Source organism: Chiloscyllium plagiosum, unplaced genomic scaffold, assembly GCF_037043375.1.
Source record: "Chiloscyllium plagiosum isolate Xiang-an unplaced genomic scaffold, Cpla_swu_hap1 HiC_scaffold_3, whole genome shotgun sequence".
NCBI classification, from domain to species: domain Eukaryota; kingdom Metazoa; phylum Chordata; class Chondrichthyes; order Orectolobiformes; family Hemiscylliidae; genus Chiloscyllium; species Chiloscyllium plagiosum.
Window position 1 is genome coordinate 49,472,126 of NW_028270141.1, and position 27,856 is coordinate 49,499,981.

At 40.2% G+C, this 27,856-nt stretch overlaps 2 protein-coding genes across 3 annotated transcripts; both read left to right on the forward strand.

Annotated features, from left to right (window-relative positions):
• Positions 1-6,773: 6,773 nt before the first annotated feature.
• On the forward strand, positions 6,774-18,304 carry LOC148150582 (uncharacterized). The gene is made up of 3 exons (XM_087976617.1): positions 6,774-6,810; positions 8,061-8,311; positions 18,167-18,304. Exons 1-3 carry the CDS (start codon positions 6,774-6,776, stop codon positions 18,260-18,262), a joined length of 384 nt encoding a protein of 127 aa, XP_087832743.1. The 3' UTR covers positions 18,263-18,304.
• Positions 18,305-27,214, forward strand: ptp4a1 (protein tyrosine phosphatase 4A1). 2 transcript variants are annotated; one of them, XM_087979326.1, is made up of 6 exons: positions 18,305-18,443; positions 18,528-18,654; positions 19,705-19,797; positions 21,334-21,464; positions 23,645-23,719; positions 25,606-27,214. In XM_087979326.1, the coding sequence occupies exons 2-6, from the start codon at positions 18,550-18,552 to the stop codon at positions 25,721-25,723; spliced, it is 522 nt and encodes a 173-aa protein (XP_087835452.1). In that variant the 5' UTR covers positions 18,305-18,443; positions 18,528-18,549; the 3' UTR covers positions 25,724-27,214. The 2 variants fall into 2 exon arrangements, with proteins under 2 accessions (XP_087835452.1, XP_087835449.1); XM_087979323.1 differs by lacking the exon at positions 18,305-18,443 and having other exon boundaries at positions 18,521-18,654.
• The last annotated feature ends 642 nt before the right edge of the window (positions 27,215-27,856 follow it).

A 27,856-nucleotide genomic window follows, 5' to 3' on the forward strand; every position in this document is an offset into this window, starting at 1 on the left:
AGGAAACGGAAGATGTAGCCAATAATCAAAGACCCCTCCCACTACGGTTATAATCACTTCCATCAGACAGAAGACACAGTAAAAGTTTGAAAATATGTACCAACAGATTCAAGAACAAATTCTTCGCTGCTGCTATCAAACTTATGAAGGACTGCTCATACGTTAGAGTTGATCTTTCTCTGCACCTTCTCTGTAATTGTAACATTATATTCTGCACTCTGTTCTTTTACCCTGATGTACTTACAATTGAAGAAGGGCTTATGCCCGAAACGTCGATTCTCCTGTTCCCTGGATGCTGCCTGACCTGCTGCGCTTTTCCAGCAACACATTTCCAGCTCTGTACTTACAATTTGTCTGGTTAACACACAAAACAATTCTTTTCACTGTATCTTGGTACATGTAACAATATTAAATTAAATCAAATCATAATGACCAAGGCTGAAGACAGGTCAAGAAGGACAAGCAGCTTATGTTTGTAAAAAGACTCACAAGATCTCAGACTTCAACTCATTGCCAAAGTTGTTGGAATGTGGAATTGCAGACCCAATCACATCAGCTATGATTTTGTTGCATCCATCTTGAGGGTCCAGGTGACTCATCTTACTCCTATCTTGTAAGTTCATATGTTCATAAGATGACACTTGGTAGTAAATATGTTTTACCTCAGAATCACCTTAATGATCTCAAATGTGCTGCCAAAATTGCCCCAAATACTTATATTTATACACTGCCTTCTACAATTTCTGAACATGGATAGCGTGTTTCCCTGCGGGGGAGGGGGGTGGGAGTCCAGAACTAGAGGGCATAGGTTTAGGGTGAGAGGGGAAAAATTTAAAAGGGACTGAAGGGGCAACTTTTTCATGCAGAGGGCAGTGGTGAATGGAATGAACTGCCAGAGGAAGTGGTGGAGGCTGGTACAATTACAACATTTAAAAGGCACCTAGGTGGGTATGTGAATAGGAAGAGTTTAGAGGATATTGGCCAAAAGGTGGCAAATGGGACTAGGTTAGTTTTGGATATCTTGTTGGCATGGATGAGTTGGACCGAAAGGTCTGTATCTGTGCTGTACATCTCTATAACTCTGTGACTCTATTTCAACTTTACAGCCAATAGTATAATTGTTAAGGGTAGTCACAAGTGTAATGTAGGAAAACAGCAGAGTTTATGAACGGTAAGATCTAATGATCAGACAAGTTGTATCTTTCACCAAAGTTAGTTGAAGGAAGCTATTGGCCTGGACATTTGAGAGAGCTTGCCTGCTTCAAATTGTGCAATAGGGCCTGTTATATCCACATGCGAGTCAGATTGAGATTTGGTTTGCTATATCATCCAAGAGATGACATCTCTACCATTGTAGAACTCCCTCAGTGTTGGAGAGTCAATCTAGATTCTGTGCTAAAGCCTCTGCAGTATGATTTGAGCCACAACCCTGTTGTGTTGCTGGAGCAATCAAGTACAAAGAAGGAACCCTGTGCTTAAGTTAAATACGACTCTAATATGTCTTAAATTACAGAGCTTAGCTTTGGTGAAGAATATTGAATCTCCAGCAAGGATGCAGCAGAGGACAACCAGAATAGAATATCTTACCACTCTTAGTCAACCATGAAGATTAGCTGCTGAATTTAAAGGTTTGGACAGCAGCGAAAAATGATTGACCTTTTTAAAATAACGGTAGCAATGTACACAGAATGGATAGATAAATTCACTTAAGTATTTAGAAATGGGAGGACATGAATCTTTTCCTATAAAATCCGTGGACAATTTAGTTTTCATACCAGGAACTACTTACTTTCCCAATGGAACACCTTGCCAAAGCATGTTGAAGTTGGAATTCTCAGTCCTTTAATAAAGGGTGATTCCAGTTATAATAGGTAAATTGCTAGCTGGTTGAGATTATGGCTAATCATAGGCTTCTGCAGGCTCTTAGATCCTTGCTTGATTGTTCTGGAGAATTCAACAAGAGTCTTGGGAACTTTTCCAAATTTGCTGCATTTGTTTTCTCTATTTTTGTTGTCTCCCCCATTACTAAAAAATTATGGAGTGTGGTACAGCACTGCTAGTTGAATCGAGAGGGCTTCTTGCTACACTCCATCTGTCTAATCATTATCTTCACGTGAACAAATTAACAGTAAATTTTTTTTTAAACTTGATTGCTTTTCCTGAAACAGTGTTAATTAAAAATAATTTTGTCAGTTACGGTTTACTGGACAGCAACTGAATTTGGAACATTGTGGGTCAAGACCCATACCAGAGACATGAGCATATAATCTAACCTGATCCTTCAGTATGATACTAAGGATACTTTGCATTGTTTTGGATGATTGTGCTATGGTAAGCAAGGGAAGTCCTGTGAGACTACTTTGAAGAGCAAGCAAATTCCTTCTACTTCTTGGTCACGGTTCATCCCTCAGCTGACATTACTAGACCAGACTACCTGTTTGTTAGAACAAAGAACAATACAGCAGAGGAACAGGCCCTTCGGCCCTCCAAGACTTTGCCGCCACAATTGGCCCTACCATACTAAAACTATTATCACTTAAAGAGCCACATCCCTCTATTCTCTTCTTTTTCATATATTCAGCCAGGTGCTTCTTGAATGCTGCTTTTGTATCTTCTTCCACCACCTCTTCTGGCTATGTGTTCCAGGCACTCACCACCCTTTGTGTGAAAAAAATGATCTTGCATATCTCTTTTACACTTCCCTGCTTGCACCTTGAAATTGTGTCCCCTAGTAATTGACCCCTCCACACTGGGAAAAAAACTCATACTTTCCACTCTATCCATACCATTCACAATTTTATAAACTTTTATTAGGTTGTCCCTCAACCTCCTGCATTCGAGTGAAAACAAATCCAATCCATCTAACCTTTCTTTGTAGCTAAAAGCTCTTATCATGGTAAACCTTTTCTGTACGTTCTCCAAAGCACGTGTGTTGACGAGAACTGTATGCAATGTTCCAAGTGTGGCCTAACTGAAGTTCTATACAGTTGCAGCATAACTTGTCTATCCTGATACTCAACACCCCTTACAATAAAGTTAAAAATCATACAACACCAGATTATAGTCCAACAAGTTTATTTGGAAGGTAACTAGTAGTGGCAGGATCATGAGAGACAGAATTTATAGCAAAAGATCACAGTATCATGCAATTAAAACTAATATTGAACAATATATTGTTTCTTTTACTTTTCTTTTACTTTGTTAAAAGCATTTCGCATTTTCCACTGTGATCAAGACATAAATCTTAATAGAAGATGCATCAAAACCAGCAAAGAATCGAGGGAAAATCATTAAGAGAAGTCAATGAGAAATAGTTTCCATTGTACTGAAAGTATACGCAATAGGACTTTTATTTTAAATTTGAATCTAGAGCTTAATAGTTTGCAATGTTGAAAATCAATTTATTTTCTGTCCTCATTAAGGCACTGTTTACATTCTAGAATACATATTAACACCAGAACAAGAAAATAAACAGAAAACATTACAAATGCTGAAAATCTCAAATAATAAAGTGCAGAAAGAAACTCAATCGATCTGGCAACATCTGTGCAGAAAGAAACAGAGTTAACATTTCAAATACAGCATGACCATTCTTTGAAACTAGAGTCATACTGGGCTCGCTTTCTCTCGCTACAGTCACTCTCAGACCTACTGAGTTTCTCCAGCACTCTATTTTTATGTAACTTCAGAACAATAAGCTCAATGTGAGACCTTGCGTAATAGAACACAGGATCATGTAGAATTTAGGATGCAAAAACAGGTCATTTGGTTCAGCTAGACTGTCCTTATCAAACTTCCTTTTAAATTGTAACCATTCTTTAGATAAATAAATGTCTCTAAATTCTTCACTGGTTTTATCAGCAATTCCATTTTTTTTATAATACTGAGTTTATAGTTTTCCAACAAATTAATCTCAAACATTAATTTTAATGAGGATTACAATGATTGTTTATCTCAAGGTGCATTATAAATGAATGAAAAGAAAAAACAATACATAATACATACATTTATCTGAATGTATTTAAATTAAGTCTCTTTCCTGCTGTGTGTGGTTAATTTCCATCATGGATGTAAATGTGGAGGTGAAAAAGTGATTCCTACTATTGCAACAGGGTTGGGATTCAAACATATAAATATAATGCTACAATTGGGCAAGGTTTTAGTTAAACATCTGGGATATTTTGCACAGTTCTGATCTTCATATCAAAGGAAGGATTTATTTGCTCTAGAAGCATGCAATAAAAGTTCACCAGTTAGTTTCCTGGGATATGAGGGATTGAGTAGAATCGATGTCTATTCTCTGGAGTTTAAAAGAATGAGAGATGGTCATGTTGAAAGGTTCTAAGGCTTGAGAAAGTATCATCACAAATTATAATTGATACAGATGTAACTAAGACGAATTTTAAATTTTTATTGGCATTTCATCTATGATTTCAACATAAACATAACCTTAAAGGTTCAATTCGGGAATTTAGTTGTTCAAGATTGAAATATAAAAGATGCAACATTCTGCTCTACCTGTCTTTTACAAATTTATTGGTATCTCTGGAATACAATTTTTACATTGAAATACATTCAAAACTGTTGACCTTTAGGTTGATGTGGAGTAATGTTGACTTTTTTGCAAGACCCTTTTGCTTACCTCTGCACAAAGGTAACACATTTCTTGTATCTTGGGAATCAATTGGAATAAAGACTTTAATATTGTGCATTTTCCACATCTGCAGACACATACGTTTGTGATGTTCTGCAGTTTGAATTTTTTTTACTTTCGTCACTTGAAATATCTCAGTTGCGTTATTTAAGTCATACTGCAAATGAATTGCAACTTTCCTTTTTAGGTTTACATAAGAATTAGGAGCAGGAGTTGGCCATACGGCCCTTCGAGCCTGCTCCACCATTCAATAAGATCATGGCTGATCTTTTTGTGGACTCAGATCCATTTCCCCGCACTCTCACCGTATTCCTTAATTCCTTTATTGTTAAAAAAAATCTACCTTAGCTTTAAAAATGTTTACTGAAGTAGCATCAACTACTTCCCTGCGCAAGGAATTCCATAGATTAACAGCCCTGTGGGTGAAGAAGGTCCTTCTCAATTCAGTCCTAAATCTGCTCCCTTTTATCTTTAGGCTATGTCCTCTTCTCCTAGCTGCACCTGTTAGTGGAAACATCCTATCTGCTTTTATATTATCCATTCCCTTCATAATTTTATAAGTTTATATATGATCCCTGCTCGTTCTTCTGAATTGCAATGAATATAATCCCAATCTACTCAGTTTTTCCTCATAAGTCAATCTCCTCAACTCCGGAATTAACTTTGTGAACCTCTTCTGCACTCTCTCCAGTGCTAGTACATGCTTTCTTAAGTAAGGAGACTAAAATTGCACATAGTACTCCAGGTGTGGCCTCACCAGCATCTTGTACAGCTGCAACATGACTTCTCTGCTTTTAAACTCAATCCGTTTAGCAATGAAGAACAAAATTCCATTTGCCTTCCTAATTACTTGTTGTACCTGCAGACCAACATTATGTGATTCATGCACAAGGCCACCAAGGTCCCTCTGCATAGCAGCATGCTGCAACATTATACCATTCAAGTAATAATCCTTTTTACTGTTACTCCTATCAAAATATATGACTTCACATTTATTAATATTGCATTACATCTGCCGGACCTTTGCCCACTCACTCAATGTATCTATGTCCCTCTGCAAAGTTTCACAGTCCTCTGCACACTATGGTCTGCCATTCATCTTAGTGTCATCTGTAAACTTTAACACACTACACTTTGAAAAATTGTTTTGAAAGTCCTCCACTGCTCATCAACTGTCCCACCAATCTTTAGTCAAATCCTCCCTCATTCTATTGTAGGCCCCCTTGTTCAAGCACAGGACCCTGGTATTGGATTTTATCTTCACACTCTCCATCTGTATTCTAAATTCAACCATACAGTGATCACTCCAAGAGGATCCCTATTCTATGAGATCATTAATTATTCCTGTCTCATTACACAGGACCAAATCTAGGACAGCTTGCTCCCTTGTCGGTTCCATTACATACTGTTTAAGAAAACTATCACAGACACACTCAATGAACTCCTCCTCAAGGCTACCATGACCTAGCTGGTTCGACCAATCTACATGTAGATTAAAATGCCCCATGATAATTGCCATACCATTTTTACAGGCATTAGTTATTTCTTTGTTTATTGCTCACCCCAAGTGATATTATTTGGTGGCCTATAGACTATGCCTATCAGTGACTTTTTCTTCTTAGAATTTTTAATTTCCACTCAAATGATTCAACCTTATTCTCCATAGAAGCTATATCATCTCTCAGTACCAACCTGATGTCGTCCTTCAATATCAGAGCTACACTACCTTACCTTCCTGCCTGTATTTCTGAATAGTCTGGTACCCCTGGATATTTAATTCCCAGTTGTGACCATCCTGTAGCCATGTCTCATAATGGCTACCAAATCATATTCATTCATGATGATTTATGCCGTTAACTCATCAACCACATTACAAATGCTACAAACATTTTCTGGACCACATTGTTGGTGTGTTTACTGATGACATGGAATTGTACCTGCTGTCAAATCCCAAACAGGACAGGAGTCACATATCTTCCCAGATCACCTGATCTGCCTTACAATGCACACCAACATAATAAAACTCACTATTACTCAAATGCCCATCAAAAGAGGAGACTCAAGTAACTGGCCTGTACAGTTACTACCAAAACAGAGTACCTCAAAATGGTGTTGGATTATGGTGACAGAACTCTTTACACAGTATCTTCCGAGATGTATGTAACAATAAATCATTAATTCATTCAGAAGCAGGCCCTGCCTTTCAATAAGATCGTGACAGCTCGAATAATTCCATAGTTGCGCCTACCCAGGATAACCAGACAAGCCCGCACTTCCTTGGCCACTAGGAATATCGACCTTTGTCTTAAGAAGAGTGAAGAGATTATCTGAAGAGGTCCAAAGACTTGGTTTGAGTGTCTGCATTTGTGGGGAGATTTTTGCAGTTTATGGTAGTGGGATTAAGGCGACATTTTTATATTCCTCAGACAGACACAACAAGAAATATCATAAAAGAGCACAGCCGTAATTTAACATCTTTGAGCAGCAAGCGACACGAGGCCCTTCTTCCAATAAGCTCCGCTCTTCACCCCCTCCCCTCACATCCCAGGGCGGCGCAGTCTCGCGCGAACCGGCTCGCGCCGGCTGCCTCCCCGCTTTTTCATTGGCCAAGCCACCTGCCGGCTGACGTGTTGCTGACGTTACTGGCCCTGAAGAGAGGTTATAAAAGGATGCGGGCCAGCCGTCGCGGTGGAGGGAGGGGGAGGACGGCAACGTTAAAGACTTGGACGGCAGAGCCGGAGAGTGATAAACGCGCTCACGCCCACACTTCAATCTCTATATATACATCTCTCTCACGCACATACATACGTAGAGTGTCAGAGAGAGTGACAGCCAGGCTTCGGGAGAAACCGGACCTTTAGGCAGCGTGGAGCAGAGCGGAGCGCCTGAGCGAGACTCATTCTTCAATGAGTAAGCACATCCCTGTAAGTCGACGACCGGTGTCCGTCTTCGTGCCGCGGCCACGCGCCGCCGCACACGCGCGCTGTTGTCACTGTGCCCCTGTCTCGGGGAGGCGGCGCTAGGCCCGAGCTGGCGGGACCTGATTTTGGGGGGAGGGGAGGGGGCGTCTGGCCACCGGCACTGTGTTCGCCGGCATTTAACGGTCGTTCCCTCACCCGAGAAGAAGCCCCCCCCAATCTCCTTTCTTCACCATCCAGCTTCCTGTTGTGACTTGGGGGGGGGGGCGGTGCGGGGATTCCTCTGGAGCTGTTAGGAAGGGTGGACCGGGGGAGGGGAGAAAGAGGCAGTGTCCGTCCACCCATCCACCCCCCCCCCCCCTCTCAAAAAAAATCCGCTGAGGCCGTCAAAATGGATACTCTCGCTAGACAATTAAACGTGGCCGGTCTGAGGCGGAAGTCTCCCTGTCGCCGCCTTTGGTCCGAGCCCCCTTTCCCTTTTGAGTGAGACTCTGACGCAGCCCGTCTCCCTGTTCAGCTCACCTCAGCTCCTGTCTGCTTTTCCCCTTCCTCACCTTGCTTTCTCGTCCCACTCTCCCCAGCCCTTTCTCCTCCCTCTTCTCCCCCACCCACCACCACCACCACGCATTCCACTTTCTTTCCTCCCCGTCGTCCTCTCAACTCTCTCATTCTTCCAGCTCTCCGACCTGTTTTCACCTGTGTACGGAGCCCATTTCTCTTCCTGAAGCGTGTCCCAAAGGTTTGGTTGGCATCTTGGGAGTTGATATCGCCTTGCAGTCTGTGGGATCTTGCTGAGCGCTGCCTGATTGCGGTGTGGTTCGCTAAGCTGTGCAGCGTCCTGAGGCAGGGGCAGGCGCTGCAGGAGTGCACGTGCGCCTTTTGGGGAAACGCTGCTGTGAGCAGTAGCGGAAAACTTTCATACATTGTGGAAAACAGTGGGTTCAATGTTTGAGGCGTTAATAAACAGCAAGCTTCAGACTAAACACAGCATGTACAATCACATGGCAGAGAGATTAAATGTGCAGTTAATACAGACATAAAGCTAAGCTGCTTGAGTGGAGATTTTGATGTTGACCATGCCGCCCCTATCTTTATTCAGAATGTGTGGTTCTGATCAAATTTGCAACATGTTTTAATCCTTGACTTCTGGCTAGCTTGTGTGGGAGGCTCATCAGTGATGTCATGAGTGTCTATTTGACAGTTTGAAAGCGCTATCAATGTAGTTGCTGTGAGAAATTAAACTTCTCAATCCGTGCACCCTGTTGCAGTCCTAAATTTTAGGATTGTGCTGTCTATTGTAGTTTATACCAGCTGAGTGGTCTTCCACACTGCCTTTGCATTATAGTTGCTTAATGGAAACCAGGATCAAAAGGGCAATTGTTGCCAAATTTAGCAGAAAAGTTTTGTTTTGAACTCTTACACTAATTTCATTAATTATTTGGGTTGATTTCAGGAAATGCCAGGTCTTTATGCAGTTATAATGGTTGTCAAAGCAGTTTAGCATGTCACGTGTGGATTCTACAGACATTGCATCTGTAGACATGAAGTCTGCAGTTTTGTAGAATATGTATATTTATCTGTACAGTTGTAGAGTTAATCTTGCCTATAAGTGGCAAACTAACTTCCTACCAATCTGAATGTTTCCATATGTTTGAATTTTAAAGTTTAATCCATTTATTTGTCCAGTGGGTAATTGTTTTTGTTTCAAAACAAATTGCTGTAGAAGCTCCACAGGTCTGGCAGTGCTTGTGGAGATGAGGCAGAGTTAAAGTTGAGTCCAGTGACCCTTCAGACCTGGTTTACCTTTTGAAAAGGTACAAAATTTGAGTGCAGTTCAAACTAGTGCAAACTACTGTTACTAAAGGCTTCAACTGAATCAGTCCTCTAGTTCTAAAAATTATGGCCTTTATTTGTGTAGTCTTTGAGTGCTGATTTTCAAACATATGCAAATTCTTAATTGCCAGTTTCCATTTGTCGAGTTGGATGTTTGGCCTTTGATCTATATGGGACTGGTGCTCCAGTGGTTTGGATGATAAATTGTGGTGTATAAACTTTTTTTAAAAAGTGGTTGATAGTCTAAGATACTGGTCTTCAAAGTGCCTTGTACCTAATTTGGGGAGTGGAGCATGAGGAAAAGGATATGTAGAATGTTTCCCTTGTTGAGTGACTGTATAACCCAAACCACGTGATCTTCACTTCCACCCTGAGCAAGGTAACTGGTTCTTCAGATGTTGCTGTCATTGTTCCAAAATTGAGGTTCATAAGGGGATTTTTTAAAAATATTTTGTAATCAATCTGTTCAGAGATGTTAAACACCTCGGGAGCTGGTAGAACTTGAATCTGGGTCTCCTGGCTCAGATATGGAGGTATTACCATTGTGCCACAAGAGCCTGCAGTTCATGAGAAGGGGATTCTTATGTTCCACTGGGTTTCTTTTTTAAATTAACCTTTTCTAATCAACCTGTTGAAAGATGTTGCACACATCTAGAGCACATGGGACTTGAATCCACGCCTCCTGGTCCAGGGGTAGGGACACTGCCACTATGCCATAAAAGCCTCTAATTCAAGAAACAGGCTTCTTACTGAATTTGCAACAACTGTTGGATACGGCATCTGTTGCTCTTTTATAGTATCGAGGTTGACTGTGTTTCATTCTGATAACATGCTGATAATATATACTGTTAAGTGAATGCAGCAGAAATAGAGGGTTGAAATGGGAGTGATTGAATCAGCAACTGGTTCAATCCATGTCAAAATTTCAAGGGGTGGACCTAAAAAATAATCAGTTGAGTGAAGTGATTTTTCATTTAGGTCCTTTTTATGGTCATTAAAAGCTTGACTTTAAGTTAAACCAGCAATTCTGGTCTTCCTCCTATGGAAAGGATGTGAAATTTGAAAGGGTTCAGAAAAGATTTACAATGATGGTGTCAGGATTGGAGGGTTTGAACTACAGAGAGAGACTGAATGAATAGGCTGGGGCTGTTTTCCCTGAAGCCGCAGAGGCTGAGGAGTGACCTTATAGACGTTTATAAAATCATGAGGGCCATGGTTGGGGTAAATAAACAAGGTATTTCCTTAGAGTGAGGGAGTCCAGAACTACAGGTTTAGGGTGCGCGGAGAAGGGACCTAAGAACAACTTTTCATGCAGGGGATGGTGCGTGTATGGGATGAGCTGCCAGAGGAATTGTTGAAGGCTGGTACAATAACATTTAAAAGGTATATGAATAAGAAGGTTTAGTGATGTGGACCAAGTGCTTGCAAGTGGAATTAGATTAATTTAGGATATCTAGTTGGCATGAACAAATTGGACTGAAGGGTCTGTTTCTGTACTGTACATCTGACTTCGCTTCCTATGGAATCTGCATTGTGTGAACCATGAACCTTGTCCTGCTTAGGATCAATCGTCAATGCTCCTATCCTATCTTCCATCAAGTGTAGGTTCATGGGGTATGGAAAATAATCGCATTTCCAGGAACTGGTGTTGTAATGCAGGAGCTGGCTTGTGGAAAATGTTAATTTTGCGTGAAAAGCCCATTTTGTCATGTGCTTTACGCACATAATGAAGGACTGTTGAACTAGTATGATGCTATATCAGTTGATGGCACTATTACTCGTTTTGTTCACTTTGGCACTGCACTTTATTTGGATCATTTTCTGTGCAGTTGCAACATATCTGCCTCCCCCATATGATCAAAGCCAATTTGCCTTGCCAAGGTGATGGTTTGACACTGAACTTTGGTCAGTATTGTGAAATCCTCCATGGTTTCTGACACTGTCCATCCTTTCCATACATGTTCATATATTATGATGCAAGAATCTGCAGTAGTGTCAATATCCTTCTGTTATCTCCATGCCAAAATTCTGGCTGGCATGTTCTTGTCATCTGTTTTCTTGATTTTGGTTAATAGGTCTTGAATGGAGTAGTTGATCCTTGATCTTTGGGCTGTGACAGTGAAGTTGAGTTCAGGGCAGGAAAGCATTCATGTTTTTGGGCACGTAATCAAGGCTGATGGAGTGAGATAATCAGTTATCAAAATGCACAATACTTTGAAGGTGTAATTTTATTTTAAGTAATATGCTGTCTTGGCAGAGATGGCATACAGATGATCAGTTATGTAAATTTTCTTCAATAGCACTGCACGTACTGAGGTTTTGAGTTTCAAATGTGATCAGATGCTTGTACTCCTAACTCTCAGCCAGGTCACATGATGTTACACAGTGTGTAACTTTACCGAAGTGAAAAGTGTAATATTATATGTTCTGACTTAGTTTAATGTCTTGTATAATAAACTGTGCTGAATAAATTTGAAATGTGCCAGTTGATTTGATCTACAGTTGTCCCCAGTATCTGTAGAGGGAGATGAGCCCCCAAGGCGGTCTTAGCTTGGTGGAAATCGCGCTCTAATCAGAATTGTTTATGATCTGTTCATGAACTCCTTAAAACAAAATAGTTCAATTTTATTTAATGAGGACTGGTGACTGGAATCCTGTGTACTGTGCTGTCAGACTGGTAGAGACTGTGCCTTCAGATATCTGGTCAAGGTGAACCTGTTTAATTCCTTGTGACAAACTTCAAGAAATACTTACTCATGAAGGTTATATTTGAGTTTCAATGCTTTCAAAATGAGAAGTAATGCAGTGAGACTTGGATCGTGGATGTGACAATAGGAGGTTTGATTTGAATGCAAGACTTTGCAATTTTTATCCACTGATGAGCCTTTCAAGTTGATCTAGTTGGAATTTGAGAGGAGTGTTTATTTAAAGAGGCAAAAAAAACCTGTCCTGCAAGAGCAGTCTGGATTTTTAATTTAAACAAACTCAGGCACCCACTGAAAGTAATCAGATTATACATTAGTTCTGATTTAATTGCTGATCTTAAACTTCTGCTTGAATTCAGTTGCATGCGTCCAAGCATAAATAGCTGCAGTGCTGCTGCAGGTCTATTTCCCAAATTATTAATTGAAAGAGTAATTTCCACTCCTCCCAATAGTTCATCTCAAAGCAGTGGAGGACTTGAATGTGGCATATGAAATAGACTGCCCAGTCTCCTGTGTGCCTCAGTACAGAGGGTTACTTTTACTGCTTTTTGATCTGTCGTCTGAAAGGTTAGACCTGAAGTGCAAACTGCTTGTTTATATACTACTTTTAAATTGCTTGATGCTTTCTGGAATGTTCAAACAAAATATTAGAGCTAAGTAAGATGATATTATGACTGGTGACCAACTGCTTAGTCACAAGTTAGTTTACAAAAGTGTCTTGAAAGAAGAATGCTAAAGTGGAGGAATTGGCAAAAAATTGTAGAATTTAGGGCTTAGCTGAAGACAACTGCCAATTATGCAGCCATTAAAATCAGGTGAGAATTGTTATATGGAGGTTGCCCAGGAGGTTGACAAGACTCGTCCTCTCAGATTTGAATAATAGATGCAAACTGGTTGAACTGGGACAACGAGTGCAGTTGATGGATGATTGGGGTGTGGCATCAGTTTTGGGTGAGCTGAAGTTTAGAGGCTGAGAAGAATTTGAATTAGAATTGGATTTTGTCATGGGTGCTCAATACAGAAGTAAATGAGCTGAGTGAAAAGTGTACAATATCGCCAATGCCAGTGCAAAGGTTCTTTGGTACCAAGTAGAAAAATAAATTGTTAAAAAGTTCAAGTCCTAGTATTAAGTAGAAAAATAAAGTTCACCAGTCTTAAATGCTTAGCCATGCTGGATTTGATCTTCTCTGCTTTGGTTTGCTTTCTGGGAGACCTTGGTCTGCCTGCTTTTGCTGCCACTGCAGATGCCAGGGGACCTCCTTCACCGCTGCATTGGGCTCATTCTTCCCGCATTGGGCTTGGTCTGACCATCAAAAGTCCTAATTCAAGGCTCCAACTGCTTCCACGCACCAGAAAGCAATGAACCGCAACAGTGTGTTGAAATATTAGTCAAAAAGGAACAAAGCATACATCAAGGTTTTAGCAATTCCAACGTCTACACAATTTTCTTACATTAATGTTTTATAGCATTTGCTGTTCTTTTATCAAAAAAGTACAATGTGGAAGCAAGGTATTCAGCCCAGAGTCAACACCAAACCTCTGAAGAACATCCATCCCAAATCTATCCCGTTGCCCTGTACCTGTAACCCTGCATTTCCCATAGCTAGCCCACCTAGCATGCACATTCCTGGATACTATGGGCAATTTAGCATAGCTAGTCTATTGGACCTGCACATCTTTGGATCGTCTTTCCAGTATTGTATTATTTTGTATTTTTTTCTGCTCTTACTCACCAGACTTTACTTAGTATTTCTGATCCAAGTTGTCCTGCTGCTTGATTTGTTGGCTGAAGTCCTTTTGGCCAACCCTGTACTAGGATCCTCAGCCCTGAATCTGCTCATTGCTTTTGTACCTCCCCTATTGTCTACAAGCAGCTGCTGGTTGGGGAAACCATATCATCCTGTCAGTTGCATTGCACACTGGAACTTTGGAAACTAGTTGGTCCAAAGTTGACATTTTTCCTCCCAAGCAATGTTATGTTTGCTTTTAGTCTCAAGATTAGCCTAGCCCAGAATGTATTTTATGGAATAAAACTCTGAATCAATCTTAGCTGCTTCTACACTAGTATCTGGTTCATAGTTAGGATATGCACTACCATATTACTTCCAATCTGCCTTAATTGGCAGTCCCTAACCAGCCATAGTTCCAGACTGGCAGTCCCTCTTCTTCCAACCTCCCTTAATACACACATCAATAGCAGAACATCTGCAGCACAATGACGCACACCACGATCTTCATTTGTCTTCCCTCCATCACTCCTCTTCCTCATTATCTAACTTTCATGCCTTGCCAAGCCGCCCTGTGCCTCATTCAATTGGAGCTGTACTTTCACTTTATAGGTTTTGGCTGTGTCCTTTGATCCTGGTATCTCTCACTGCTGTTGATGTTTAATCTGTAGCTCTTGCCTCTCTAATACTATCATACGTTTGTAAACTTTATTATTGTCATCAACTTGTATTGCTCTGAATGTCCCTTTTTATTTACTTGACTGGGTGTTGCTGATTGGCCAGCATTTATTGCCTATCTCCACTTGTCCTTACAATGGCGGTGAGCTGTCTCTTTGAGCCGCAGCAGGCGATGTGCTTCAGGTAGACTCTCAATAGCCATATGGAGAGAATTCCATGATCCCAATCCGGTGATACACTTCCAAGTCGAAGAGTTGCCTGGAGACGAACCTGCTTCCATGTTTATGCTGCACAGTCTCTCCAAATGGAGGTAGCCATAGGTTTGGAAGATGCTGCTTAAGAATTTTTGCAGTTAATCATGTCTTGTACATACTCCTGTCACTGAGTAGTGACAGTGGACATTTCTAGATATGCCAGTCAAGTGGGTCATCTTATACCAGATGTGTCGAGCCTCTGAGCACTGCTGGAGCTGCACCCATCCAGGCAAATGAGGATCACTCCGCCACAGCTCTGACCCATGGTCTTACATGTTGATTGGTCCTTGGAGAGGCAACCCACCTTCCTCAGCATTCTCACACTCTGATCTGCTCTTGTAGCAACTGTATTTGTGACAAGTCCAGTTGCATCTCTGGTCTGTGGTTGGCCCTCAATTGTGGACACAGTGATAGTGACATTGAATGTCAAGGGGCACTAATTAGTTTCTTATTGGAGATGGTCATTGCCGGGCAGCTGTGATGCAAATGCCACTTGACATCCCAAGCCCAGACATTGTCCAAATCTTGTTGCATCTGAATACAGACCACTTCAGAATCTGAGTTGTTACAAGTAGTGCTGAACATTGCAATCATTGAACATCCCCAGTTCATCCTTATGATGGAGGCAGTGTCCAAATGAAATAGCTGCAGATGGTTGGTTCCAGGACATTATCTTCTGTATATAGGTATGACTTCAACCAGTGGAGAGTTTGCCCCCTGATCCCAATTATTCCAATTTTGCTAGGCTCCTTGATGCTGCATTTATGAGGGCTGTACTCACCTCTCCTCTGGAGTTTGTTTTGTCCATTTTTGAACCGAGGTTGTAATGTCAGGAGCTGAGTGGTCCTGGCAGAAACCAAACCTGGTGTCAGTTAGCAGGTTGTTACATAGGTGCTGCTTGATAGCACTGATGACACCTTCATCAGCGTACTCATCAGTAAAGTGATGGAGGAGTAATCAGCTGAGTTAGTTTTGTCCTTTTTTTTTCTACACTGGACGTACCTGGATGATTTTCCATCATGTCAAGTAGAGCCAGTATGTGTGTCAATGTATTTTAGGTGGGTTGTGTTACTGTCAGTATTCTGATCCTCAATTCAAAATGAAATGCACTGTTATTAAGAAAATATTCTGTTTAATGGGCTGGAAAAGAGCAGCTTAAATATTTAATGACGAAGTAATAAGATGTTCAATTTCTTTAGCTGTTACATAAACAAGTGATTTATTTTCTATCTATGGATAAATTGTGTACGCAAGAAATAAGAGATTTATATTGGGGTAGTGAATGTATACTCAGAATTTTGTGCTAGCCAGATCCCATGAATAATGTGCTTAATAATTATACCTTTGTCTTCAATAACCTTGATCAAATGTTTCCAGGACACTGGGAGAATGCTAGTGGGATTGTTGAATGGTCCTGTGGAGCATTTTATATCCAACTGGGTGTGTGTGGCCTCAGTTTAATATCTCAGCATGCTTTTCCCCCAGTAGACTACAGCACTGTCACTGCATTTCAGTGGAAGTGTCAGCCTAGTTTTTAGACTCAAGTCTTTGGAATAGGGCTGTAATGTATAATTTCTGACTGGAGCAAGACTGCTATTGCAAGTTAAGACTGCAGTTACTAGCTTCCAATTTCCTGTAGGAATAATTGTCATTGGTCTTTGTGACTTTGTTACTTCCATCTGGTCCATTAAAAATGTGCTCAGTCACTACTGCCCTGTTCAATACGTGCATCTTCGTGGTCTTATAAATTTTCAGTTTATAAGCAGTGGAAGCAACCAGTCAACGTATTGTAGATGTGCTGTTTAGAATTAGACTACAGTACTTTAGTGCTAAATCTGTCACTCATTTATCAAATAATTTACTAGATGTTTATGAACAATAAAGCTAGACTAAACCATTTAGCCCTGTGCGCCACCTCTTTTCAATGGCTGACCTGTTACCCAAGTCTCTCTACCCACCTTTCTCCCATTTCTCAATTTTTTTTGCACTCCATTTGTTATAGAAATAATTGATCTAGCAATTGCTGCATTCTACAGAATAACTCCAAGACCTCACAAACTGTACATGGTGTTTCACAAATTGTTCTCAAAAGTCCCTTCAGTTTCCATGTCGCAGACTCACCAAATAACTTTTCTATATCCATCCCTTAATATCTTTAGTGCATTGGTCAAATAATCTTCTAAATTTCTTAATTTCAAGACAGTACCTTTCGTTGACGACCCTAATTTGTTTAATCTTGCATGTATATAACTTGCAGATCTACAGTGGACTTTATTTTGAGGATGCTATTATGTCTGTAAATGGCTAGAAAGGAACTCAATCTCAGGTTTGGTCAAAGTAGAGCTTTCCATAGCTGAAGCACAATGAGCCACTTCTGTTCCAGGTGAGATCAGTTTCTGGTGTTTTAAATAGGAAGGAAGTGTTCCCAAGCACTGTTTGAAGAGGGAGTTTATTTCAAAGTTTTTGTCCATGTTTTGCCCTCAACCTACGCTATCAGGCCTATATTTAATGTGCCTCAGGAAAGGTTTTCTTTGTGGTAGTTGAGTTTTCTGATCTTAGTTTGAATGTGATGCAACCAGATGAAATTGGGCATGCTTCATTTATGTCACGAGGGAAGTAAGTTCTTGGTGCAGTGTTGCTGTTTGCAATAATGCTTGAATTAACAAACATGTACGTACTGAGATGTTAGAATTACTGAGATTGAATACATCCTGCATACAGTTGCTTTCAGTGCTTCGTGAGGCACAGTGATACAGCTAATCTAGAAATTGAGGTCCAGTTACTGCCCCAGTGCCAAAGATGCTCTAAAGACCATAAACTGTTTCTAGAACTGGTACTTTTGTCTAAATTTCTTTTCCTTATGAAGAGTTTAAAAGAAGTTTGCACATATCATAATTAAGACATCACAATGTTATATTCCATTGATTCCTGCCCAGCTAGTGACTTCTAGTCTACATTCTAGCACGTCGTCAAAGAAACAAGCATAACGTGGGTTCTGACAGTCTGCCTGTGTGGAATTCAAATGTGCTGTAATAAGTCCTGAACATTGAAAACAATGCTTTTTTTTTATTTTAAGGAGAATCCCAGTTAATGGGGCTATGTTTTGAAGTCTTTATCAATTGCTGCTTGTGGAATCTTGGAGTACATGAAAGCCATAAGTGATTTATTTGTGTTTAAGGTTGATTGAGGTAGTGTAGTTCTTAAGCAGATGTTGGCAGAAGGCTGTAATTCCACTGGCTGCTTTGCACCCAGATTCATGGTGACCTAAGTTGCAAGTTGGCCATGCAATACCTTGAAGTTCACTAGGCTTGTTGTTTTAACTAAACATTTGGTGCACAATGAAGAGTACAAAATTCCTACATGTGCTCTATTTAATATTTCTGTTTTGTTTTTGCAGCAGTTCTGTGGTGTTCTAGGTCGCACATTTATGGAGTTTCTGAAGGGCAGTGGAGACTACTGCCAGGCACAGCACGACATCTATGCAGACAAGTGAACTGTAAAAGTCTACTACGATTCCACTTAAGAAACCCCTCAAGCAGGTTACCAGCGGCTGGGAATAATAATTCATCGAAGACCATATCTGGATGGGGTAACCAAGTGGGCTCTTTTTTGTTGGTCACAGTATTACTGGATTGAAGATTTGCTGCTTGTTAAAAGCGTCATCAAAAGCCTTTGTACGTGCATACATTCTGGTGGAATTTGACAAAACTGGACTTTTTAATTTTCAGCTTTTGCAAGGCATTGTTTTCACTTTATAGGTTTTGCGCTTTTTATAAGAAAATGGCTCGGATGAATCGTCCAGCACCTGTGGAAATTACCTACAAGAACATGAGATTTCTGATCACACACAACCCTACCAATGCAACCTTAAATAAATTCATAGAGGTGAGAGATCTCTTCAGGTTCTAAATTTTGGCATTACATTGAGTTTAGTATTGTGCAGATTTTCAGACAAATGGAGTTAATTTAAGTGCACTTAGTAACTTGTAATTTAACAACTCAAACTAATTAAATAATAAAAAGCTGAATGTGATTATAACAATCTGGCTTTTGACCCCTTGCATCTTAATCCTTGGACAGTTAAGGATTTTTTCTCCAGTGCTTTGCTTATTGAGATCCTTAGTTTAGTTTGATGTCCACTGTGACTGGTTGAAGCAAGTCTTTGCAAGACTGCATACTTTTTCTGGCAGTTGGAATGCAGGATGCCACGTGCAGTTGACTGCTTCAGATGACATTGCTCACTGTAGGTTGAGCAGCTGGGGGTCTGCAGCAAAAGCTTTAAAAGGCGGTGGGAAAGCAGGTGATTGATTCCCTGAAACCTGTGGTCATTGTTAAATATTACTGATTTGATTTTTGAAAATAACTGGTGTCTTTTTCTACTTGTATCTGAGCTATATGTTTTTGGATATGTTGGGTGGAAGATTAAAGTCTGGTGTAGTTTTTAAGTTTGTACATTTAAAAAATACTTTGTGGTTTGAAACCACTGAATCCTGTTTTGGTCTGCTTTTCAAAAATTTCCATTTTTGTACTCCTCAAAAAAAAACCCAACCAACTTGCACCACACATGATATTCTTTCCAATTTTCAGCTTTCTTCGAATCAAGGCCTTGGTTTAATTAGAAAACCAAAGAGGTGTGGTCTTTGTTTTAATAGAAATGCTTGCTGAATAACAATGTATTGCATATGTTAGTTTAACATGTGAACTGAAATTAAATGTCTAGTTGCAGACAGTTGTTGCCTCCCTAATTGTGATGGCAGTTAAATAAGGATAAACAAGATGTTTGAAAGCCTCTAAGTCTAGACTTGGTATTGTTCCAAAATCTAGCTTTTGACCTGAATCTCGGACTTCAAAATTGCAAATCTTGAACTATTAAAATAGTGTACTTTTTAACGTATATATCCAAGATAGACTTGTTTACTTTATCAACTTTTTCAGGAGTTGAAAAAGTACAGTGTCACCACAGTAGTTCGAGTATGTGAAGCAACCTACGACACCTCTCCAGTTGAAAAAGAAGGCATTCAGTTTTTGGTAAGTACAAAATACCTTGCCATCTGTTTTGTTAACAGGGCAAAAATAGCCCAATTTCAGTCTAATATATTGCAGCAATGGTTGAGACCTCTCACCTTTGAATTGGAGCTGCCAGCTGATTTTAAAGTTGATGGTTCTTATATTAAAAGATTTACTGTAACTATTGTTCAACATCTGATTGTTACTGCTCATTAGTTTTGGGGCATCACTTTTCACCTATTCACTTTTCCTATCTAATACAGTATGCTTGACTACACCAATCTATCATAGGAGCATATTCACTTTGCGAACAGTTTTAGTCCAGTATACTCTGGCAAACCTGAGGTGCAGTCGGTTTTATATTGCTGCTGAACTAACCTTGGCCGGTACACTTCTGGTTCTTGCACTTGAGTCTAGATTTGTTCTGATTTTTAGATATTTTTCTAATAGGCCTGTTCAGAGATGTTATTATACCTTTTAGCACTAGTGGGACCTGAGCATGGATCTCCTAGCTCAGGGATTGGGACACCACTACTGCACCACAAGCTATACTGAAACCTGTATTTGTTTAAATCATGGGATATAGACCTCACCAAGGATGGCACCAATGCAGGAAAAGTACTCCTTTTGAATCCAACTGAATAACTTTGTAGAGCAGTTGTCATCCATGTTGCTGTGGATCTGGAATCACTTTAAGGATGCATTTGGCTTTTCTAAAGAACCCTGAAGAGCAAGATGGGTGTCTGTTTCAAAACTGCAATTTTATGGTTATTAATACAAATACTTTGAGATTGTTATTTAACTGAATTGAACTTCAGGCCTCTGGATCACTAATCCAACGACATAATGACCATGTTAGAGCATTCATATTCCGATATGGGGGATGGTTTGGGTGGTTTGTCCAATTCCTATCCAAATACTCTGCATTTAATTCATGCTTTCAGTATGTAAGATACCTATAATAGGGAAAAAATGTTACATTTTCCATCTGTAACCATCTTTACTTTGAGCATGCAATTCCCCATTTTTCAGATGTTGACTTAAATGGGGGTAGGGCAGTTGATTTCATCATGACTTTGTGGAAAATGTGCTGGGAAGGGAATCCTTGCATTCAATATGTTAGAATCCTTGTCTTTGTCAGTTCGCAGGATCTGCAGGGAGTCCAGAACTAGAGGGCATAGGTTTAGGGTGAGAGAGGAAAGATATGAAAGAGACCTAAGGGGCAACTTTTTCACATAGAGGTTGGTACATGTATGGAATGAGCTGCCAGAGGATGTGGTGGAGGCCGGTACAATTGCAACATTTGAGGCATTTGGATGGGTATATGATTAGGAAGGGTTTGGAGGGATATGGGCCGGGTGCCGGCAGGTGGGACTAGATTGGGTTGGGATATCTGGTCAGGTTGGACCGAAGGGTCTGTTTCCATGTTGTACCTCTGACTCAGACAAATAAGGCTAAAAATGTCTACTAAAGGCATCAGGGAGGTCTTGAGTAAGTGTTTGAAATAGTGGTGAATTGGTACATTAAAACACAATGGGAACTTTGTTTTTCTAACAGGACTGGCCATTTGATGATGGTGCTCCACCTTCCAACCAGATTGTGGATGATTGGCTTACCCTTTTGAGAGCGAAATTCCGTGAAGAGCCAGGTTGTTGCATTGCTGTCCATTGTGTAGCTGGTCTTGGACGGTATGTACTATTCCTCCAGCTTTTATTGCATGTGATTCATACTATGGTCGTCAGTCAGGCTAGTGTAAATGTGCTTAGTTGAGACTAAAGTTTGTAAATTAACTTTTTACCATAGTCTAGCTCAGCTTGTATTTGTGTAGTAATATAGAAACTGTTTTGAAGGGAGAAAAGTCTTGGAGTAAAGGAGTAATTGATGTTATAATCTGCATTGAACAAAGATAGGATGTTGTACATGCTTAAGGTGACATGTTGGCTCAGTGGTCAACACTACTGTCTCTCAATGCCAGGGACCCAGGTTCAATTCCAACCTCGGGCGTGTGGAATTTGCACATTCTCCCTGTCTGCATGGGTTTCTGCTCGGTGCTCCGGTTTCCTCCCATAGTCCAAAGATGTGCAGTGCTAAATTATTCAGTGTTCAGGAATGTGTAGGTTAGGTGCATTAGCCATAGGAAATGCAGGGTTACAGGTGTAGGGTAGGGGGAATGGGTCTGAGATGCTTGTTGGAGGGTCGGTGTGGACTTGTTGGGCTGAATGTTGTTTCCTGGAGATTCTATGAAGATTAAGAAAGTGGAATTCGCAGAATGCAACAGAGGCAGCTGAGCACCCTCAGTCAAACAGAAGGAAAGGATAGAAAGCCTAAGAATAGGGTGTTAGAGGTGGGAACAATGAACGATTGTGGCTATTTGAGGGATGCTGCTGGTGTGGGCTGAATACTGACAACGGAGTCTTACAGTACTGTTTAACACCGGCATCTCCAAATTATGGAGAGTTCAGTATTGAAATAAAATTTGCTTTCTATCCAAGAATAGGTTAATGAACTAATTTCTTTTTTCAACTATTTGAAAAGACTTAAATATAATCAGAAGAATACTTGATGACATGGGCAGTTGCAAAATTGGACAAACTTGCCACTCATCAAAGCCTTATTCCCCAAGGCTTATGTCCTAACCCATTCATGCTGTGGCTTTTACTGTGCTTCAGCATCATTGCTCGCACTGCTGATAATCAAAGACTCTTAGAAATGACATCCTTTTCAATTTATTAATCTCCTATCTGGTCCTTAAGTTTTTTATAGGGTTATCTTTTGTTTGTCATCTATCCTTATGCATCTTGTATTCTCTTGTCACATTTTCTCTCAACCTTCTGTGGAGAACAGTCCAATGTGGTTACAGTGCAGGGCACATACTAAGGTGGGAATTATTAGTGTTGCACTACATATCGAAGCTTGGTCATAAGTCGCTAACACGTGCGTGAGTTTTGAGAAGATTTGTAGTTCAGGTTGAGGTTCTAGATATAGGTTTGCTCACTGAGCTGGAAGGTTCATTTTCAGACATTTAGTGACCATACTAGGTAACATCTTCACTGAGCCTCTGGACGAGGCACTGCTGATGATTTCTGCTTTCTATTTGTGTTTGGGTTTTTTGGGTTGGTGATGTCATTTCCTGTTCTTTTTCTCCGGGGATGGTAAATTGGATCCAAGTCAATGTTTGTTGGTAGATCCATCAACAAGCACATTGACTTGGACCTGATTTGCCACCCCTGAGAAAAAGAATAGGAAATGACATCACCAACCTGAACGTATAGAAAGTAGCAATCATCAGTGCTTCGTCCGGAGGCTCACTGAAGATGTTACCTAGTATGTTGCCGAAATGGCTGAAAATGAACCTTCCAACTCAACAAGCAAACCTACATCCATAATGCAGTTGTCTCAGATGTTCTTCAGTGTGTGCAGTGCAAGAAACTGCTAATCTGGCCCCAGATCGGTTTATAGTTATACATTCCGTAGGCCAATTGGCAAAACCTGTCTGAATTTGGGCGGCACGGTGGCACAGTGGTTAGCACTGTTGCATCACAGCACCAGAGACCCGGGTTCAATTCCCGCCTCAGGCGACTGACTGTGTGGAGTTTGAACGTTCTCCCCATGTTTGCGCGGGTTTCCTCCGGGTACTCCGGTTTCCTCCCACAGTCCAAAGATGTGCAGGTCAGGTGAATTGGCCATGCTAAATTGCCCTTAGTGTTAGGTATAGGGGTAAATGTAGGGGTATGGGTGGGTTCCGCTTCGGCGGGTCGGTGTGGACTTGTTGGGCCGAAGGGCCTGTTTCCACACTGTAATCTAATCTAATCTAACTTTTTCATGAAGTGAAAGTGATATTACTTGTTATACCTTTTCCTTTGCACAGAGCTCCAGTTCTGGTGGCATTGGCACTAATTGAATGTGGAATGAAGTATGAAGATGCTGTTCAGTTCATTCGACAGTAAGTAAAGTTTGTTGTGTATTTGTCTTTCACTTCTGCCACATTCTGTGCAAATACAGATATTTGAGTGATATTTACTTGAACTCCAGCATGTTTTTATTCATTCATGGGATATTGGCATTACTGATGAGCCAACATTTATTGTCCATCCCTAGTTTTCCCCAATGCTGGTGGTGTGCTGTCCCTTTGTATTGACCCACAATGCTGTTAAGAGGATGTTCCAGAACTTTGACCCAAAGTTTGAAGGAGCAACAATTTATTTCCTTGTCAGCATAAGTGGTTGCTTGGATGGCAACTTGCAGTTGGTGGTGTTCCCTGCATCTCCTTTCCATTTCTAGTTCTGGGTTTAGAAGGTGCTGTCTAAGGAGTCTTGGTGAATTTCTTCTGTACATCTTTTTGGAGGTCAACAGTGCTGCTACGTAGTGGTGGTGGAGGGAGTGAATGTTTGTGGATGTGGTATCAAACCAGTGGGCTGCTTTGTTCAGGATGTTGTCAAGCTGGTGTTGTCAGAGCTGCCCACATCCAGGCAAGTGGATTATCCACATTGTCCCTGATGAATTGATTTTTTTAACCTCATTTTAGTTTAATGTTCAAATGAGATAATTGCCTGAATTCATCTTGAGTTGTCTGTGAAACAGTCAGTCACATTGAGTAAGAAATTACAGTTCTATCAGACATTTGGTCTCCTGTCTAACCAGTATCTCAGATTCTGTATACTTGAAGTTGTGCATATGTCCCTCAACTAACAACCTCTCTTCTTATTGGCAAGCCTCTCTATCTGGAAATAGAATTTTTGTGCTGCTTAGTCTTTTTGTATATCTTTGAAAATAAAATACTTTGTTAGCAAGTTGCTAGCTGGGACCAAAGATATATCCATTTTGCACACTGATGTTAATCTGCTGTCTATATTGTAATCTGAGCAACAATATTTCCTCAACTTGCTTCAAATGCTTAATTTAACTGAATTTAATTTCTTTGCTTTTACATAATTTATGACAAACAATTTATACTGGTTATGATCACAAATTATTTACTATATATTTTGCTTCCCCTCATCCAGTCAACATACTGTTAATTCTTTCCCTGTTTTATTGGTGCAGTTTGAAATAAACATACAACTTGTGTCTATTGAGGTTTCAGCAGTCTCCTTGCTAGATTGTAAAAATTTGGCCTTATCAGTGGTTAGACTTAGATTATCATGAATGATTTTCATAATCCTTGTAAATGGTGCTTGAATTGGAATACTTTCTTATGCTGAAACATAGTTAAAAATCGCACAACACCAGGTTATAGTCCAACAGGTTTAATTGGAAGCACTAGCTTCTGAAGCGCTGTTCCTTTAGGCGGTTGTGGAGTACATGATTGTCTTATACTCTACAACCACCTGATGAAGGAGCAGCGCTCCGAAAGCTAGTACTTCCAATTAAACCTGTTGGACTATAACCTAGTATTGAGGAGAAAGTGAGGTCTGCAGATGCTGGAGATCAGAGCTGGAAATGTGTTGCTGGAAAAGCGCAGCAGGTCAGGCAGCATCCAGGGAACAGGAGAATCGACGTTTCGGGCATAAGCCTGAAGAAGGGCTTATGCCCGAAATGTCGATTCTCCTGTTCCCTGGATGCTGCCTGATCTGCACTTTTCCAGCAACACATTTCCAGCTATATGATTGTTAACTTTGTAAACCCCAGTCCAACACCGGCATCTCTAAATCATGCTGCAACATATCATCACATCAATATTGAACAGAAATTTCAGCCAGTATATGTACTAGCCTTTTTCAGGACTTGAGGGATGTTGAACAAACTTGTTAAAAAAAGAGTCAATTTTTAATTGTGCAGTGCAAACTTATCATGAAAGCACTTTTAAACTTTTTTCCTTTCATATTGCAGAAAGAGACGTGGAGCTTTCAATAGCAAGCAGTTGCTGTATCTGGAGAAATACCGTCCCAAAATGCGTCTGCGCTTTAAAGATTCCAATGGCCACCGAAATAATTGCTGCATCCAGTAATATCAGAGGATTAATTGCTTAATTCATCTGAAGGCAGAGGAGATTGCCAACTTGGGCTGTTTGACCGAGGAATGCAAAATATTAGATGTGCTTATAATGTAAACTGGTGCTTCCGTAGGATTTGGGAGTTGGAGATAGTGTTGTGTTTTAAGACCTGAGATTCTCTTGCCTTCAGATTTACTTCCTTTGTGAGCTAAAATGTTGCTGCTGTATGTTTCTAAACTAGAATAAGAAGGTCTTTCCCCAATTGGTTTGAGTTTAACTTGACTCAAGACAGTTAACATGGATGAGATACAGCATAAGTGTACAATGTAGTGCACTATTGCTGTTTACAGATGCAAAGCAAAGATATACAATGGTTAAATTAAGCACGAGATTGTGCCTGATTTTTTTAAACAGATGTGAAGCTGGAATCTTGCAAATAATTCTGAACACCTTTATTCCTCTACACTGTCCCCATGCCCTCTATCCCAACTTCCTGTCTTGAGTCACTTGAATTGTGAAACTATCATTAACCTTTCAATGTCATTGAAAATTATTTCTGAATAGGACAATGCTACATGAACCTTGTCCACAGTTCTTTCAGATGAGTATCCTGCACGTTAGTGTCAAAGATTTAACTCAGTTGGCTGCTCTCTGTACACTCAACACTGTTTACATGCCCTCCCACAATCTCACTAGAACTATTTGCTGCACAGCAGTACTGCATCTAAGTTTCTTTTTTAAACTTATCACTGACTAAAGTCATAATAGTTCTTTTGAATGCCCACATTCTGATGTATATTACCTTTTAGAAAAGGCTTGCAATGCATTTAATTTTGTTATAAATCATGTGACATACCATTAACTTCTCACCCCACTATGCAGTTGTTAGTGGCTGAAAGGGCATATCAGTTCATTAGACTGTACACCTTGTAATGTTCATAGTGGACATAAGCACACTTTGGTTTGACTTTCAAAATAAAGCCTTACAAGAGAACACTGGCACTCTGCAATTGATTAGGGAGGGCCTGAAACAACTGGAGGAATGGGGGATGTTTAATATTAGTATGTTGCCTTTTTGTCTTGTGCAGAAAATTATATTGGGGTTTGCCCATGACGTACCAAGTAATTTTTTAAAAAGTAGAAATGCTTTGTTGTAGCTAAATTCATACTGTACAGTAACTTTCTGAAACTTGTAATCTTTCTTTTGATGTACTATTGGAAGTTTACCAATTGTCAGAAGCGTGATTTTTGAGTTTCTGCTTAAACTATGCAGGCCCTGATGTCTGTAATATTTTGTATGCCTTTTGAATGCATAATACTTGGATACCTGATCATTTAATTATGTAATTTGATGCAATGTTGTATTAATGTTAGATAAACCATATTTATACTGTCTTGGGAACGTGTGGTATAGTTGTGGGAGGAGTAATTTGCCAGTATTCACCAGCTTGTTTAAAATCTAGTGCGAGAGCTTGTCATCTGAAATAAAAAATGGGAAAAAAAGCACCAAGTGTTTGTATTTTGTGATTCAAGTTTTCCTTCTGGGTCCATACAATGATGTCCTTTATGTATAGTTTTATGCTATCATTCTTACATGTGACTTATACTGAAGTCATCTATGTCAATATGCAGTGAGGCATGGACTGTTGAGTGGCAAGTAGGTTTGTCACAAGTACTGGTAACTGACTATCTCCAAGAGGATCTAACCAACTGCCCACAACCAATCACCATTGCTGAATTCTTCACGCAGTATGTTGAACTTATTTTAAAAGTTTAAACGTGATTTTAAAAAACTGATTGCAAGTGCAATCAAAAGCTTGAATTCTGTGCCGAGAACATCACTACCTGACTCACCAAAGCCAATCTATCGTTTACAAGATGCAAGTCTGGAAGGTAATGGACCATTTATTGGGAGCTACGCATTCAGGAGACACTGAAGCTTGATACCATCCAAGACAAAGCAACCTACTTGATGGCACCACATCCACTCAGAATTCTATGTGGCCATCTGCAAGATGCACTGCAGAAAGTCACCCACTGTTATTAAAATAGCACTTTCAAAACTGACCTTTACCACCATCATAAAGGGCAGCAGATGCATTTGGATGTCATTTGCAAGATCCTGTCCAAACCTCAGCCAGTGTTCTC

Excerpts from the sequence above, each read along its gene's own strand:
- LOC148150582 (XM_087976617.1), top strand. The coding sequence starts at position 6,774 with ATGGTGACAGAACTCTTTACACAGTATCTTCCGAGAT. Across the intron at positions 6,811-8,060 it reads TACACAGTATCTTCCGAGAT|ACTCTGACGCAGCCCGTCTC; the intron begins GTATGTAACAAT and ends CTTTTGAGTGAG. Across the intron at positions 8,312-18,166 it reads TCCTGAAGCGTGTCCCAAAG|CAGTTCTGTGGTGTTCTAGG; the intron begins GTTTGGTTGGCA and ends TTGTTTTTGCAG.
- ptp4a1 (XM_087979326.1), top strand. The coding sequence starts at position 18,550 with ATGGCTCGGATGAATCGTCCAGCACCTGTGGAAATTACCTACAAGAAC. Across the intron at positions 18,655-19,704 it reads CCTTAAATAAATTCATAGAG|GAGTTGAAAAAGTACAGTGT; the intron begins GTGAGAGATCTC and ends CAACTTTTTCAG. Across the intron at positions 19,798-21,333 it reads AAGAAGGCATTCAGTTTTTG|GACTGGCCATTTGATGATGG; the intron begins GTAAGTACAAAA and ends TTTTTCTAACAG.